This window comes from Panthera uncia, chromosome D2 (assembly GCF_023721935.1).
Source record: "Panthera uncia isolate 11264 chromosome D2, Puncia_PCG_1.0, whole genome shotgun sequence".
Taxonomy (NCBI): domain Eukaryota; kingdom Metazoa; phylum Chordata; class Mammalia; order Carnivora; family Felidae; genus Panthera; species Panthera uncia.
In genome coordinates this window covers 46,122,863-46,142,020 of record NC_064818.1, presented here as the reverse complement: position 1 = coordinate 46,142,020, position 19,158 = coordinate 46,122,863, and the positions used below count along the sequence as shown (strand labels likewise).

The 19,158-nt window shown below is 36.1% G+C and overlaps 1 protein-coding gene across 6 annotated transcripts in view; it reads right to left on the bottom strand.

Moving 5' to 3' along the window:
- ZFAND4 (zinc finger AN1-type containing 4) overlaps positions 1-19,158 on the bottom strand; it is an 88,643-nt gene that overhangs the window by 16,924 nt on the left and 52,561 nt on the right. For all 6 annotated transcript variants that reach the window (XM_049645378.1, XM_049645376.1, XM_049645377.1 and 3 more), the window contains 4 exons: positions 18,086-18,161; positions 14,790-14,857; positions 11,263-11,449; positions 2,748-2,895 (listed from right to left, as the gene is read on the bottom strand). In XM_049645378.1, the coding sequence (XP_049501335.1) occupies positions 2,748-2,895; positions 11,263-11,449; positions 14,790-14,857; positions 18,086-18,161 (479 nt within the window). The remainder of the gene's footprint in view (positions 1-2,747; positions 2,896-11,262; positions 11,450-14,789; positions 14,858-18,085; positions 18,162-19,158) is intronic.

The window sequence follows — 19,158 nt, the reverse complement described above, 5'->3', positions numbered from 1 at the left end:
TAGTGAACTGTATTAAACTTAAAAATGTACATTTTTACCACAATTAAAAACAATTTAAAATTTTTAATTATAAAATCTATGTGTGGATAAATGGGTGTTCACTGTAAAATTCTTCCAACTTTGCTGCATGTTAGAAAAAAATTACAGACCAATTCCCTGGATAAACAAGACTCCTAAATACAACATTAGCAAATTAAAGATAAAGATATAAAAAAAAAATTCATCACAACCAAGAGTAGTTCATTCTAAGAATGTAAGAATGATTTCACATTAAAAAAACAAATTCATCATATTATCAGAAGATTTTTATTTAGTGCAAAATGATTTTCAATGTCTCTTTGACTCATCAATTACTTAGAAGTGTGTTATTTCCAAAATATTCGACTTTCCAGATATCTGTTATTGATTCTTTACTTTATTCCATTAGAGTAAGAACTTTTTGTATAATTTGAATATTTTAAAATTCATTGGGACTTGTGTGACAGCACACAATATGGTTCTGAGTGCACTGAACAAGAATGTGTACCCTGCTGTTCTTTGATGCAGCATTCTATAAATGTCAATTGGGGCAGGTAGGCTGATAGTGTTGTTCAAGTCTTACATCCTCTGATTTTTCCATCTTTTCCACCAGTTTTTTGAGAGTGTGTGGAATTCTTCTAAAATAACTATGGATTTGTCTATTTCTCTTTGTAGCTTTTGCTTTATGTATTTGAAGTTCTGTTATTAGGTGCATAAAAATTTAAGATTGTGAGGAAAGATTTTTTTCAATACAGCTAGATCAACTGTTCTCCATCTAGAAAAAATTATCTTTTCCCTACTTCACATTATGTTTTTTATTTTTTTTTAATGTTCATTTATTTTTTGAGAGAGAGAAAGAGTGTGAGCAGGGGAGAGGAAGAGAGACAGGGAGACACAGAATCCAACGTAGGCTCCAGATTCTGAGCTATCAGGACACAGCCTGAAGAGGGGCTCAAACTCATAAACTATGAGATCATGACCTGAGCTGAAGTCGGTCACTTAACTGACTGAGCCACCCAGGTGCCCCCACATTATACTTTTTTTAAAAAGGATGGACCATATACCTAAATGAGAAAGGAACAATTACAGAACTTTTCCAAAACTGTTTGGCATTGTGACTAAAGCTACACAAATACTCTGCAAGTCCATTCCTAGGTTTATAACCCAAATAAAGGAATGCATATGTCCACCAAAAACATGTATAAGAATGTCCACAGCATCTCTACTGTTGAAAGGCAAACACTAGAAAAAACCCAACGTGTCAAAAAGAGGAGAGAAACAAAGTGAAGTAGTCATACAATGGAATAGTACAAAGCAGTAAAAAAGAAAGAATTGATACTCACAACATGGATGAATTGCGAAAGTGTTATGCTGAGCACAAGAAACCAGATAAAAAATAAAAAAGAGGGGCACCTAGGTGGCTTAGTCGGTTAAGCATCCAACTACTGATTTTGGCTCAGGTCATAATCTCACAGGCGTGAGATCAAGCCCCATGTCAGGCTCCAGGCAGAGTGTGGATCCTGCTAAAAATTTTCTCTCTCTTTCTCCCTCTCTCTGCCCCTCCCCCGCTCCTGCTCTCTCCCAAAATAAATAAACATTAAAATATTCTATATGATTTCGTTTATACAAAGTTCAACAACTAGAAAACTAATTTATGGTGACATGTATAAGAATAGTAGTTATTTCTGGAAGTAGGGAAAGGTTATGAGAAAATCTGGAGAGAAAGATAGGTCTTATTTTAATCTAGGTTGTACCTACCTGAGTATATATAAATGTAAAAATTCATCAAGCTATACATTAAAGATTTGTAAACCTTATTATATATATATATTTCAAAAAAGAAAAAGGGATGGTCTATTAATACAGTGAAAAGCAAAGTAACAGAGTAGTGATACATATATATATATATATATGTGTGTGTGTGTGTGTGTGTGTGTGTGTGTGTGTATGCGTGTGTGTGTGTGTGTGTGTGTGTGTGTGTGTGTATAGCAAAGGACTTATATCTAGAATATATAAAGATCTAAAAAAAATTCAGTAAGTAAAAACATAACACTCAATAGAAAATTGAGAAAATTGAGAAACCCAAGAAATCTGAATGGGCATTTTATAAAAAGGGATATCCAAATACCCATAAACATGTGAAAAGTGCTCAACTTCATTAGTCAAAGAAATGTAAATTAAAACCACAATGTGAGGCCACTACACATCACCCAGAATGACAAAAAGAAAAAAAGAAGGATCATGCCAAATGTTGGTAAGAATATGTGCAACTCTCATTCACCACCAGGAAGAATGCTAATTGGTTCAATTACTTTGGAAGCACTTTGGAAAACTGACAGTATCCAGTAAAGCTGAACATAGGTATATTCTTTATCAAAACCCAAATAGGAGAGATATCCATAATAAGCAAATATTAACAGAGCATTTCAAAAAGTAACTATGGGAAGATTGAGATTAGGCTATTTTCTATTATCTTTCTTAGCACCAGACCTCTGAAATTTAAAAAAAAACATGAATTAGTTTAAGTGCAGCATATCATAGTAAATGTATTGGTGGCCTAAAAAAACAATTCATTGCTTTTAATATCTCAATAAATAACTGAGGCCAGAAACTTGAAATGAGTAGTATTTTATCAATAATTTGTTTTCACAATTACCCACAGACCTCAACGCTGTGAGCCCCGCAGGGATAAACTAGAGAAAAGCCTGGCCAAATGCCGACAGCTTCACCTTTTTGCTGAGATTCATGTTCTCCATCTTAGCCTTCAGCAGCTTCATCTTATTCATAGTTATTGAATTTTCAATGATCTGTTGCCCAGAAGGAGAAGGCTCAGTTTCTTCATCCTCATCAGTATACAGATTATACACAGAACCACCACTGCAAAGAAAACAATAATTACTATTGAGATGTGTCTGATTCCTGCCCAATGACTAAAAATGCTTTATGTGCAGTAGAAACTACAGATGCTGCTAATGACAGATGAGTAAATCTTGTCAATGTAAATTCAAGGCAAATCTATTTCAAACAATGTACTTCTTCGAAAAAAAATTAAATAGGGTGAAATATCATGATCCAGCATTACTGAAAATCTAGCACAGCTAAGCTTTTCTGAAGTCAGTATACAACAAGTGAAGGTCTTCTGGCACCTGTATCTACTCCCACAAGAGCAAACTCCATTTCCACAAAACTGCACTGATTTCATTTTATCAGCCAAAGCTGATCATCTTGAAACCTAGACCAAAGGATGATCCGAATTCCATTAACCATAATGAAAAACAAATTAATACACCAAAGTCCAGATTTTTAAATTCATCCCGAGAGGATTTTCACTAAAAAAGGAACACACATTGTTGTCTTCAGAAAATATCTGTTTTAAAGAACAATGAAAAAATAAGAATGACTTAATATTCTTCTCAGTATTTGGAAATATAACCACCTAGAACAGCATATATTTTAAAATGAAAAAAAGAAACTCCGGTCAAGTCATAACACAAATTATTAAACATGTAGAACATCTGAACTACTGACCAGTCACCATGACATTTATTCATAACGTAATTATTATTTGGAGCCCCATCTCTTTGACTGCATAATATAATGGCACTTGTCACACGATCCTCATATTTATACTTTGTGTCTATCTTTCCCTCTCACTCCCCACTATGTAAGCAAGGTGAAAGCAGATATTAGGCCTTGTTCATCTTCCTAGTCTCAGTGCCTAGCGCAGTGCTTGACACATAGCCAATAAATATTTGTTGAACTGAACACAAACATTAGTGAAATTTCATTCAGCTTTTTCAATAAAGCAAAATTACAATGATAAGGGTTTGGGAAAAACACAAGCTCAGCATATTTATGGAATGACTAAGATTTTAAATAGAGAAGATTAAGAATGTGTATTGGTCAGGGTGCCTGGGTAGCTCAGTCAGTTAAGCGTCCGACTTCGGCTCAGGTCATGATCTGACAGTTTGTGAGTTTGAGCCCCATGTCAGGCTCTGTGCTGACAGCTCAGAGCCTGGAACCTGCTTCGCATTCTGTGTCTCCTTCTCTCTCTGCCCCTCCCCCACTTGTGCTCTGTCTCTCTCTGTCTCTCAAAAATAAATCTTAAAAAATGTAAAAAAAAAAAAATTAAAAAAAAAAGAATGTGTATTGATCACCATGCCTGATTTACCTATAGGAAAACTAAAGTATGTATCTTAGCTAAAAAAGTATGAGGGTTAACAAAATTTCCTGTTCTATACGGTTTTAAGAAATGGAAACAATTTAGGATGGCCTTAAAAATAAGGGCATATTCCCTAACACTTCACAAACACATACTCCACCACATAAAGGCAAAGTCGAGAATGGAAAGCCCCTTTCTTAAAACTTTACATAGTGACAATGACGACATTTTGAAAACATGGATTAATTACATGCACAGCAGGTATGGGTAGCAGAAGGAAGGATGGTGGGAATAGGTCTCCATAAGCAATTTAGTCCCTAGTGTTTGACCTGTGACCATCACTTCTCCCTACTGCAGATGCCACAGTATGAAAACTGCCACAATGGGAACAACACTAAATTAACACTGCTATCATTTACTGAACGCTACTCCGCCAGACTCTTTCTACATGTCATTTCTAATCCTCACAAAACTATATATGGTGACATCATATCTCATTTTATAAATGAAGAAGCTGCAGTTCAGAGAGGTTTTACTAAATGGTAGACTTAACATTCAAATCCCCTGGTTCCAAAACCTATTCTTTATACTATTTCCTGTTGCTTCTTCAGGCACCAAACAACAGACCTTACTGCATCATGCTGTGAACCCCCAAAAGTGAACAGAACTTACAACATGTGAGGGCTCTTGTCTCGAAGTTAACTATACCTGAAAAGGCGGAAGGAGTGAAGATTTTTGCCAGTGCACCCTTGGAGATGGAAGAAATGACTCAAGTATATTCTATCCTTGGTCATCTTGCAGTATTTTAAGTGCTCTGTCATACATTCTATGGTTATTTTAACCTTAAGTACCCATACTGAATACTGAAAGAGGTTTCTGACTCAACTTTCCTGTCATAAAAAATTGGTCCTTTACTGTTTTCCACAGAGAACACTGTGTCTGTGTTTGCCTGCACACTGTGTACATATATGTATTCTAAAAAGTAGAGTCATGATAACTATTTCATTGGATCCATTTTCAAGTAAAAATACACTTTTAAATTCACCTAATTTTTTTCAAAGAACCACATTACTGTGTTTTCTCTCACAAAGCATAGACTCAGGAGAGCAATGAAAAGCCAATCACAATTTCTTTCAAAATAGAAAAAGGTTACTAGACTAGGATAACAGTCATTTATAAATTCAATCTACAAATATCTTTCTTTGTACTTAAAAACTGTAAGTATTTTCTTAAATTTCTAGATATTTTCTTGAATGCTATATTTAAATTTTTCTAAACATTTTAATCTAATATTGTGATTAAAGAATAAAATATTGAACAAATGAATATCTTTCCCAACATGAATATTGTTCACCCCAAAGCCAAGTCCTCACATGACTTTCACAGACAAGTTACCATTTAATTAAGTCTCGCCTTGCCTCCTTTGATTTCTTCCCACTTAAATAAGAAGTAAGGTGGCATGATTAACTATAAAGATTTAAGACTCAACACGATTGATACTAGATTTTCTATCAAATGAATTAAATTAGCACGCAATTCTCATTGTTTCTTCTTAGAGTAAGAGTTGGCAAACCATGGGCACAGGCCAAATTCAGTCTACCACTTATTCTTGTGCGGTCCACAGAATGGTTTTGACACTTTTAAATAGTTGAAAAAAATCAAAATAACATTTCATAATGTTAAATTATATGAAATTCACATTTGTGTCCACAAATAAAGTTTTACTGGAACACTGCCACACCACTGATCACATATTACAGAAGGCTGCTTTTGTACTACAATGGCAGAGTTGAGTAGCCACAACAGAATTGTATGTGGCTCTCTCACAGCTTGGCACTGTGGTTTGGCACACTACAAATCACAGTGGCACAGTCATAATTCAACAGCATTTTGAGTGCCATGTGTATAACTGTACAATGACATTTATACACACACACACACACACACACACACACAGGCACAGGCACAGGCACAGGCACAGGCACATACACATACCTAACTTGTCAAAACAAGAGTGGACTTTGAATGCTACAGTTTTTAGGCACAGTAGAGAATGGATTATTTCACTCAATTAAATGGCAAAGCCCCATGTGTATTATGCAGTGACATTTGGCCATGTTAAAGAAAAACAACTTATTTGGGCATTACCACACTAAGGACTCATCACACTATTCCCAACTTGCTGGAAAAGAGTCAGAAAAATCAGAAAATTAAAAATGAAATATTTCATCAAAGTAGAATTTCTTCACAAAAATAAAAAATGAAAATGAGACTGCACCCAAAGTAAGTTTCTGAGTGGCTTATTTATGAACTAAGCAAGAAAATCTGTTTGCCAAAAGTGAATTAATTAAATTGGGTTTGATCACAGCAATTGAAGGAATGTGTCCAGAAAAAATAAACTTGTTTAAACATTACTGCTTTGGCAAGAACAATTTCTTGAAGAACTGACAACAGTCAACTAAAAAATAAAGCAAATGATTTAGATTTCTTTCCCTGGGCTTTTGATGAGTTGACATAAGTTATGAGTACCGTTCAGTTGTTTTTGCTTATCAGGGCATCAATACCAACTTTGAAGTTAGTGAAGAACCAGCCTCTATGAATAGTCTGCATGCAACAACTACAGGTAAAAAGAGGTTCAAACAAATGGCTAAAACAACTTGAAGTGAAGTCTCCTACAATTAATGAAGTAAAAATATGTGTGGAACAGGGAAAAAAAATTTACAAAGTTAATGAAAATGTAAGGTGTTTAGAGACAATGGTTACTCTATTCTTCACCAGCAGGTATTCAGGAGTAAATATTTGAATCTATCATGTGTTACTGAACCAGTAGGGTCCACGGTAGTAACCATTTCTGGCTCATGGACTTAACCATAAGTTCAATGTCTTGACAGTAGTTTTACTATGATTCTATTAGCTCAGGACTAACACTGAATTCTTCTGAAGAAGAACCGCCTTTAACTGCTAACATAAAACAAGGAATGCCTTTGAAAATGAGTTTTTGCTGTGGACTTGATAATGTTTCTTACTGAATTCTACCTAAAATCACAAGGTAAAACGTGTTCCTATAAGAAACTCATGCTGCAGTACTGTCATTCTGACAACATCAACATTACTTTGAACCACACGTAACGGCAAGCTTTCAAAAGTTAAAACAAAGCAAGAACATTCCCACACGAATTTATAGTGGGCATACTTTCTAAATTCCCAGCAGTGCTTTCGTATCTCATTGCAAGTTAAAGGAAATTTCCCTATTTCAAAATCTATTTAAATGAGCGATTGAGGAGCTCCACATATCTTGAAGTGATTAATATGCAATATACTGCCATGCTAAAGGCAAACAGCCAGTGAGCACTGTAATAGAATTCTACAAATGCCTTCCAAACAATGAAACATGCTCAATTAAAATCATACATGATATCACTAGTTGGCGATGCCTATCTGTATGAAAAAATTTTTCAAAGATAAAATACATAAAATCTCATTACAATCCATATTAACAGATGAACTTTTGCAACTAATTTTGCAAATTTGATAGATAACACTAGCTTGCAACCTCAAGTAAGATATTACTCCCACAAAAAAACCATTCAATTCTCTTTAGTGGACCCGAATTACGCGCGCGCGCGCACACACACACACACACACACACACACGTACTCAATTATTCTTATATTTTGAATTTTGTCAGTAAGAATTTTGTGGAAATTTGTTTTCTCTCTTGTTATGTGTCTACATAGTATCCTTGATTTTATCTCTTGACCTTAAAATCCTAAAACAGTTACTATTTGGTCCTTTAGAAACAATTTTTGCTGCCCCCTATTGTAGAGTAAGAAAGGCTCCCCTACAATAGTCAAGATAAATGCCATTCAAGGTATAACCAGAAAAAGATTTCTACTCCTCTTTCTCTGTACCCTATTCCTTGTCCAGTTCTGGTAGGTGAGTAGAAAGGAAGAGAAAAATTAAAAAATATCTTGAGAGGAACAATAATACAATTTTAATCAAAATCCTCAGCAACATTTGGGCTATGTCCTTTATAAATAGAAGCTGACTGAGGAGAAATTGGGATAAAGGAGAAAATGACATTTCTAGCAAATGGTAAAAGATGTACAAAAACATGGCACAAAGGAGACCTGAGAAACTGATGATGACCGGTTGTAAAGGGCCTTACATACTAAGTTAAGGGGCTTAGATTTTCTCCTTTAGGGAAGAGTCAAAAGAGGATGTTCTAAGGAAGGAAACCAAAATAACAGTACGCTAGCACACGGAGAGACTGGTATGAAAAAATTCTATTCAGGAGTGCCTGGGTGGCTCAGTCGGTTAAGCATCTGACTTCAGCTCAGGTCATGATCTTGCGGTTTGTGAGGTTGAGCCCCACGTCGGGCTCTGTGTTGACAGCTCAGAACCTGGAGCCTACTTTGGATTCTGTGTCTCCCTGTCTCTCTGCCCCTCCCCTGCTTGCGCTCTCTCTCAAAAATAAATAAACGTTTTGAAAAAAATTCTATTCATGGTCCAAGTAAGAGATACTGGATTAAGGCTGTAGGCTTCATCTCTCCCTCTTCTATACTTCTGGCCTATATGGTTCTGGTTACTACATGGTTACTACTGTGCTTTGTAATGCTAACCAGATCCTAACAAATTAGAGTCAACAGTCAATACCCATTTGTCACAGTCCGCTTTCAAATAAATGATAAGTCTAATCCCTCTTCCACATAACTTGTGGTGGGCAGAATCTAAAGAAATTGCCATGATTCCCAATCCCTGGTGCTCATACCTAGGATACTCCCCTACGCTTGAGGGTGAACATGACCTAGGACTTGCTTCTAGTCAATAGAATATGTGGCAAAAGGGATTTTTCAGAAGTAATTTAGGCCCCAAATCAGTTGATTCTGAGTTAATCAGAAGGGAGCTGAGGGCAACCTCTAACCAAAAGCCAGGGGGAAAAAAGCAAAAAAAAAAACACACAAAAAAACCAAAAAACCCAACACAACGACAACAGGGCCTTCAGTCATACAACTGTCAGGAAATGAATTACGCCAACAACATGAATAAATTGAAAGCAGATTTGCTTCCCTCAATCAAGCCTCTGGATAAAAGCCCATCTTTGCCAACACCCTGATTGCAGCTTTGGGAGACCCAAAGCAGAGCAACCAGCTAAACTGTGCCTGGACTCCTGAGCCACAAAAACTGTACTCCAGATCCAGACTACCAGTTATTTTTTCTATGCATGGTTTTGTCACTAGCTTTTTATACTATGGGATTAAATTTAGGTACTTGTGCCACAAAAGACCTTCCAAAAGCCAAAGCAATCTTAAGAAAGAAGAACAAAGCTGGAAGTATCACAATGTCAGAATTCAAGATATACTACAAAGCTATAATAATCAAAACATTATGGTGCTCACAAAAATAGACACATAGATCAATGGAACAGAATACAGAGCCCAGAAATAAACTCATGCTTAAACGGTCAATTAATCTACAACAAAGGAGGCAAATATATACAATGGGAAAAAAGCAGTCTCTTCAATAAATGGTGCTGGAAAAACTGGATAGCTACATGCAAAAGAATGAAACTAGACCACTTTCTTACACCATTTCTCAAAATGGGTTAAAGACCTAAATGTGAGACCTGAAACCATAAAACTTCTAGAAGAAAACATCGGCAGTAATTTCTCTGACATCAGCCTTAGCAAAATTTTTCTAGATATGTCTCCTCTGGCAAGGAAACAAAGCAAAAATAAACTATTGGGATTACACTAAAATAGAAAACTTTTGAATAGCAAAAGAAACCTTCTACAAAATGAAAAGGCAACCTACTGAATGGGGGAAGACATTTGCAAATGACATATCCGATAAGGGGTGAGTATCCAAAATATATTAAAGAAGTTATATAATTCAACACCCAAAAAACACAACTAATGTAATTAAATTTAATGACCTGTAATACTTTTCCTTCCTTTGTCTGGTTAGTAAACTCCTACTCCTCTTTTAAGGTGCTTCTTCTCAGAGATTGTCCCTAACTCCCTACCTTTCAGGCAAAATGAAGGTCCTCTCATCTGGCTTTCCAAAGATGTTGATATCTTTTGATAACAACTGGAAAGATTATATTATTGACACTAGTTATAGCAGACTGCATGCTCTATGAAGGGAGGGACAATTATCTCTGTAAGCCAGGGCTAGTCTACAGACTGGCTGTAAAAGTTCATTAAATGTTTAGTGACTTAAAGTGAGAGGCAATAAAGAATGCAAAGTAAGACAGAATACACAGAAACTCACAGGTTACCTTGTAAGATTTCCTAACTGTTCTATTGCCTAGCTAAGTACCTTTAAGTTGTTTCCTTCTGAGTTTAGAATGTAACAACTCCTGGGGCACCTGGGTGGCTCAGTCGGTTGAGGTCCGACTTCAGCTCAGGTCATGATCTCACAGTTTGTGAGTTTGAGCCCCGCGTCGGACTCTGTGCTGACAGCTCGGACCCTGGAGCCTGCTTCGGATTCTGTGTCTCCCTCTCTCTCTGCCCCTCCCCCACTCACACTCTGTCTCTCTCTCCTTCAAAAATAAATAAACATTTTAAAAAATTAAAAAAAAAAAAAAAGAATGTAACAACTCCTTCTTTTACAGAATAGGAAAATAAGACCAGAGAAGTAAAGACATTTAACTTTACCTTTAAGCAGTAGAGTTAAATTTTGAAAAAACAAAACAAAACAAAACCAGCAACTCTAGGTCAACCCTTTCTATTATGCCAAGGTTGTACAATAACACACAATTATAACAAAACTCTGTCATCTAGGTAGGTAGGCATCTTACAGTTTCATAAAGTGACAGAAATAAATTTTTATATGAAAAAATCCTACTCCGTAAACAAATTTCAGTTTTATAAGTGACTCTCTAAATATCAATCATAATGAAGAACAATTTCGGAATTACATACCTGGGGCGGGGGGGGGGGGGGGGGGCAAGAACGCATGAAATTTAGTCAATCTTGTGGATATAAGACTATTTTGACAACACAAATACTGAGGTTTATGAGCATATCATACAATGTTTTCCTTTTCTAAGTGAGACAAGCAAATGAAAACCTATTTACCTTAAAGATTCAGATAATGGTGTTAAAGTGCCATCTCCCCTATCTACTACACGAAAGAAATTCAACTGATCTCCTTCTCGGTATACCAAAAATGTAACTTGTTTGTTGCAGGAGGTCTTCTCCCAGACCTCATCTCGACTGGAATCCATGTACTCAGCCATCTCCCTAAGTGGATCTTCCATAGGAACTACAAATGGAAAAATCGATAAACAAGCTTTCAATTTATATCAAGTTTAATGCATGTTAGTACAGTGACAGGATATAATGTGCTGAATTGGAACAATCGTGTGCATATAACATAGAGTACGTGATATTCTTTAAGTTTCTGGTCTTTTTGTAGTTAATACAACATTCCCTATGTTGAACTAATATGAAATAAATAAAATGCATTATTAGGATGTTACATACAGGGCTTAACCAAATACATCAGTACTTTCCAGTACCACGAGAGTCTGTATATTTGCTGATTCTAGGACATAATTACTTATGACTATTTTCATTTCACACGTCTGCTTCCCATATTTTCCAATATTGGTTATATCAGTAATTTAAAAGCAATATAAATTCCATTTACTTTACATTAAAAAATAAACACATACACATAACTGGGAGACATATGTTAGAAATCAGAAGCAAATAAATCCTTCTTTTTCTTTCTGGTTTTAGATTCTTCTTTGATTCTGGTTTTAGATTCTTCTTAGAGCTGTTTCTTGACATGAAGTTAGCTAAATGCAACAACAATTTAGAACACAAGGGGGCCACTGAGTATACTAAAACTGCAGTGTGTGTTATGGTCAGTATGTTGCTTCTTGAAAGCATCCTCCCAGGACCCCACTGTCTTGGTAGGTATCCATGTGTCCAGAGCATAAGGATTACAGGGGAGCCCCACTACTATAGGCTCTCGTGGCCTGTAATGGTCCTCAGGTTTGATACTGCAGCCATCATTACAACTTGCTCTTGTCCACAGCAGCCACACATGCTGCTCCTGTGGTGGGAAGGGCCTCAAGAGATTTCTAGTTCATGGAGTAAATGTTCTAAAAGATTCTGACTTAAGTAATGATTACAGGGAAAAAAGTTTGCTCCCAAAAACTCTCATTTCAAGCTGCAGAAACATTTTCTCTTTCCTAAAAGGGCAACGATTTCTTAAATTCCCTGACTTTAATAAAAACAGCTTATTTATTAACAGAATCACAGTGTTTTGCTACCCTCTACAAAAGTTATAGCAATGAGTTATAGCAAGAAGAAACTTTAAGTTGTGAAAGTAAGGTAAAAATATTAAAGACATTCTCATACCCTAAATCCAAAAATGACCACTGCTTAAACACAAAAACCAGAAATAATAAAGTTTAGTTTATTTCATAAAAACATTTGGATGTTTTGATCAACTCTTGCATAGGCACAAAATGTGCAATATTAAAAGACATGTTTATAACAAGTTCTTGCCATTTTTAAGTTAATGCTACACTTTCCCCATTACATGAATAAGAAATAAAAACAATGCTACTGCCATTACTAAAGCCATGAGAAAGCCTTACTTAAATCAATATAGTGTGCCTTATTTAAGGAGCCACTGAGATTGAATATGTGTGTGCATCTATGTGTGTGTATGCATACACCTTTCATAACAGGAAAACCACTTTGATTTCACCAGGTATAAGACATTGTTATATATAGGATACAATTTAGTTTTAGAAAGGATTTTCTATGTTGTTTTGAAAATGATTAATTCAAACATAATTTTAAAAGCTAACCATTACTGAAACTCACACAATAAAGCTATTTTCTAAACCATAATTTTTAAGTAAGACTAAATAACTATAAATATGGTTTCTCAAATACAATATGGAAAAATTCTAGACCTGGGTATATATAGTTTTTCTTCTTAACAAAGTTCTCAAGGATGTAGGGAGACAACAGCAAGCTTTTAATTTTAAAGAAGTCGATTCAACAAAGGCAAAATTATTAAACATATAATTTAAAATATGAAAAAAAGACAAGTTCTAGGTGCTGATTTTTCAGATTTATAAAGAAGGCAAAGAAAGTTGTGGGGAAAAAAGTATTACACAGCTTCCACTACCTAAGGGTAGTGATGCTTTTTATTTACATTTTCTCAAAAGGTAAATAAAACAAAATAAAACCCACATACATATATTCTTAACTCAAAATCTATAGCACCTACACTTCTCATAAACATAAACTAATTCTGGTCCTAATAAAAGTAGATGTTCTGACAAAATACCCTGGTTTGAAGACAATGCTATACAAAATAACCAACTTTCCAAATTTTAATACAGTGGAATTCACATGGCACTAAACACTGCATAATTCTATCTTACCATAATGGCTCCATAAACACTTTAGGGTTCTTACACTACCATCAGAGTTGGTACTGTAAACAGTGCCTTATGTCACACAGGATAATTTTACAAGCCCAATTTATAGAAAGTCCCTGATATTAGGAGTGCTAGTTAACCAACTCTAACATTGCTACCTTTGCTTTTTTTCTAACATATCCAAAATAGTTGAACAACTAAAGTAACATATCTCAGAAAGTCCTCTTGAAGCAGCTAGGAAAAAGATGATAATATCCCTAATCTAACCCAAATTATGATACACAGAGATAAAATCCGACTCATGGAAAATGTAAACCAGCAGTGGAATCAATACTTAACCTCGGTCTTCAGGATTAGTAAAGGATCAAACAAATATGAAGGCCTTCCCCAAATGAGGTCCACAGAGCAGGAGTACTCTGAGCAGTCTAAGGATCCCGCTTCTTCGTGGGAATTCATGTGACAAACCTGAATCAGAAGCCAATGTGAATACTCCCAGTTCTTCCCATGCTTAGAACTCTCTTGTTAATCACATATCTGCTCATGTCATCTTTTCCACAATCATCCTCCTACTAACCTATTTCCACAGACACTGTCACACTTCCCTATTTCCTCCACAGCACTTGTAACTGCCTGGAATGACATCAAGTCTTTACATCTTTATTGTGAGCACTGTCAGAAAGCAGAAACGTTTTCTTCCATGGAACACTGTACTGAACACCTAGTAGATGCATAAAATATACTTGTTAAATGAATGAATGACTTCCAGAGACCGCCCACATTCTGAAAAAGGATTCAATAGGGCCACAATAATATCCATGAAACCCAAGCGCAGCACAAACCAGGCTAACAGGCAACTTTAGAATTTTCTATAACAACCATTACATCCAGAGCTGAAGACTCAGTGGGTAAAAAAGCACAAACTGGTATCCACCTAAACACAATGATAACAACATATTTACACTATGCTATTCCATTTCCTTTCCCTATACTGGTGAGATTTTTTTTTAATATCCCTGGTTCCTGCGTCTGGGCATTTAGGCTTTAAAGAACAATAGTTAGAAAAACAAATGTCATTCTTCTAAGACCTGATAGCAGAAAGAGAACCTGATAAAACTTGGGACTACAAAAATACCAACTGGCTTAAAAATTATTATTGTCAACTTGCTTTAATATACATAATTAACAAATGCCTACCTCTTCTAGTATTTATAGGTCCACCACGCATAGCCAATACCAGCTTCAAGGTACAACCTTCTGAAATGCTGTGGATAGTTAACACAAAAACAAACCATAATCATCGAAGTGTATTCGGTGTTACATATACACATAATTATGTGCTAGGTTATCAGGCATAGTACTTACCCTCTGTAATAAAAAATATATATATAGCAATATGCATAAATGCAAAATGTTAATTACTTGCATAAATAATGAAAAAGTCAAGAAGTTCTCATAATCTTTAAATATGACACGACAACTCAGAATAAAAATACTGTAAAGGACCTCTGTGATCATGTAGTTTAATCCCTTCGTTTCACATGTAAAGAAATCAAGGCCCTAAGTAAAAAAGAAGTTTGTCCAAGACCCAAAGTGTTAGAAAACAGATCTATTCAATAAGATAGAAAATTGAAAAATAGCAAATCTATAAGAGCTCCAGAATCCCAGTGTTATTCTAGATATTCTACATGGCCTCTGACCCTTTTGTTCTTAAGAATGAAGAATTATGTAAGAGAAGAGAGCAAGAGAGACCAAAGCGAATGGTGTATCTGTAATCACTGGTGCACACAGTGTCACTTAGCAGCAGAAGGAGGGCTTAATGAAAAATTAAAGATTTGGTGAAGAACAAAACTCTCTTCCCCAATACTCTTTATCTTTATCAAGTGTTTTTCTCTTTAATTTCTCATTATTTTTTAATTAAATAAAAAAATTTAAAAAAAAATTTAATGTTTTCTTATTTATTTTTGAAGGGGAGAGAGAGAGACAGAGCATGAGCAGAGGAGGAGCAGACAGAGAGGGAGACACAGAATCCCAAGCAGGCTCCAGGCTCTGTGCTGACAGCACAGGCTTGAACCCATGAAATGTGAGGTCATGACCTGAGCCAAAGTCAGACACCCAACCGACTGAGCCACCCAGGTGCCCCTTAATTAAATTTTTTAATTCCAGTACAATATATAGTATTATATTCGTTTCAGGTGTCCAATATAGTGAATTCACCAATTCTATATATTACTTGGCGCTCATTATGATAAGTATACTCTTAATTCCCCTCACCATTTCACCCATTCCCCTACCCACCTCCCCTCTGGTAACCATCAATTTGTTCTCTATAGTTAAGAACCTATTTATTTTGTCTCTTTTTTCTTTTGCTCACTTGTTTTGTTCTTAAATTCCACATATGAGTGAGATCATATGGTATTTGTCGTTCTCTTATGTCACTTACCATTATACTCTCTAGCTCTATCTATGTTGTTGCAAATGGCAAGATTTTGTTCTTTTAATGGCTGAATACTATTCGTGTGTGTGTGTGTGTGTGTGTATCCATTCATCTACTGATGGACACTTAGGCTGCTTCCATAATTTGGCTATTGTAAATAATACTGCTATAAACACAGGGGTGCACATATTCCTTTGAATATGTGTTTTTTTTATTCCTTGACCAAATTCCCAGTAATGTAATTACTGGCTTATAGGGTAGTTCTATTTTTAATTTTTTGAGGAATCTCCATACTGTCTTCCACAGTGGCTGCACCAGTTCGCATTCCCACCAACAGTGCAAGAGGGTTCCTTTCTCTCCACATCCTCACCAACACCTATTATTTCTTGTGCCAATTTTAGCCATTCTAACAAGTGTGAGGTGATATTTCACTGTAGTTTTGATTTGTATTTCCCTGATGATGAGGGATGTTGATCATCTTTTCATGTATCTGTTGGCCATCTGGATGTCTTCTTTGGAGAAATGCCTGTTCATATCTTCTGCTGATTTTTTAATTGGATCATTTGGTTTTGGGGTGTTGAGTTGTATAAGTATTTTTCAATTTTTTTTAATGTTTATTTATTTTTGAGAGAGACAGAGAGAGGCGGAGTGTGAGCAGGGACAGGCAGAAAGAGAGGGAGACACAGAATCTGAAGTGGGCTCCAGGCTGTCAGCACAGAGCCCAATGTGGGGCTCAGGCCCATGAACCACGAAATCTCGAGAAGTCGGAGCTTAACCGACTGAGCCATCCAGACACCCCTGTTTTTTTTTAAATTTATTTATTCATTTATTCTGAGAGAGACAGAGAGAGAGCAGGGGAAGGGCAGACAAAAAGGAGAGAGAGAGAGTCAAACAGGCTCTGCTCTATCAGCATGGAGCCCAAAGCAGGGCTCGAACTCACAAACCATGATCATGACCTGAACCGAAACCAAGAGTTGGATGCTTAACCAACTGAGCCACCCAGGTGCCCCTATCAGTTTTTATATGTTTTGGATATATATACATCCTTTATTGGATATTATTGCAAACATCTTCTCCCATTCAGTAGGTTCCCTTTTAGTTTTGTTGACTGTTTTCTTCTCTGTACAGAAGCTTTTTATTTTGGGGCATTTGGGTGGCTTAGTCTGTTGAGCATCAACTTCAGCTCAGGTCAGGATCTCACAGTTCGTGAGTTTGAGCCCCACATCGGGCTCACTGCTGTCGGCGCAGAGCCTGCTTCAGATCTTCTCTCTCCCTCTTTCTCCGCCACTCGCACTCTCTCTCTCTCAAAAATAAATAAACATTTTTTTAAAAAGCTTTTTATTTTGATGTAGTCCCAAAAGTTTATTTTTGATTTTATTCCGCTTGCCTCAGGAGACATACCTAGAAATGTTGCTACAGCCAATGTCAGAGAAATTACTGCCTGTGCTATCTTCTAGGATTTTTATTCTCAACCAATACTCTTGTAAAAATGGGGAAAAAAGAAAGTAGTTAGGTGGGAATGGGCCAATATTAAAAGAAAGGAGAACAGAAGACAAGATCAAAAGAGAGAGATCTAAAAAGACAGAGGATATGGAACTTGGTGTAAATAATGAAAAAGTAAAACAGAATCAAAGGATAAAGATCAGGCAGTATGCAGTAATGAGCTAACACATCTTAAGGTTCAGGATTTACACTTAAATCTAGAGGTCAGGGGGTGCCTGGGTGGTTCAGTTGGTTGGGCGTCTGACTTCGGCTCAGGTCATGATCTCATGGTTTGTGAGTTTGAGCCCCAACATCAGGCTCTTGCTGACAGCTTGAAGCCTGGAGCCAGCTTCACAGCCTGTGTCTCCCTCTCTCTCTCTGCCCCTCCCCCACTTGTGCTTTGTCTCTCTCTTCCTCTCAAAAATTAACAAACATTAAAAAAAATTTTTTTTTTAAATCTAGGGGTCAGAACTATTCAGAAGAGACAGGATCCAAGGATTCAGAAGGAAAACACTAATATACGGAGTTGTAATACTGAGCATCTATAAAACAGCTAATATGTAATTACACTCACTTGTAATCACTCAAGCAATAATCATCTTCAAGTTCCATGTTATTCCAAATTAAGTGCTGCTGACAGATGAGTATACCTTAGGGGAAGGTTATAAAAATACGGTTAAAAATTCAATAGAATCTTCAAAAAAGTATGATTCAAATCTATTTTATTAAAGAACTACTACTAATAATAAATCAAACACACTTCTAGATTGAATGCTAGGTGCTTAGCTAAAATCAAGAGAATGACTGAAAGTAGATGGAGTCCACCCCACTCACTTTAGAATGGTATGTTTTAATAACTGTCTACCCTGAGCTAAAGTATAACATTAGGGAGCCCACTAAAAAACAAATATCACAAAATCAGCCCTGAAGAGTTTAACATTTAAGGCCTAAGGGCTCCTGGCTGGCTCAGTCGGTTCAGCACCCAACCCTTGATTTCGGCCCAGGTCATGATATCATGGTCGTGAGACTGAGCCCTGCATCGGGCTCCACATTGGGTGTGGAGTCTGCTTAAGATAAGATTCTCTTCCTCCCTCTCCTTCTGCCCTTTCCCTGCTCACATTCTCTCTCTCTCAAAAAAAAAAAAAAAAAAAATTGAAGACAGTTGTTAATGCTGCAAAGTACAGTCTTCATTCATTTATGTGCAGTTTGTTCAAAGTATATTATGGGGGCATGAAAGGGGTGAAAGGGGTTAAAATGTACAAACTCTCATCTATAAAATGATTAGGTCATAAAATATATAAAATAATGTATAACATGCAGACTATAATTAATAATATTGCATTGTATTGTATTGTATACCTGAAAGTTGCTAAGAGAGTAGACCTTAAAGTTTTCATCACAAGAAAAAACTTTTGTAACTAGGTATGGTGATGGATGTGAACAAGACTCATTACAGTGATCACTTTGCAATAAATACAAACATTGAATCACTATGTTGTATACCTGAAACTAGTACGTCAATTTTATCTAAGTTTAAAAGTATAGAACATTTAATTTAGCTTACGAAATTAAACTAATTTAGTTTATGTTTGTTAATGCTGTGAAGTACAATCTTCATTTAGTTATGGGGGAAGGTGGGTCATATCC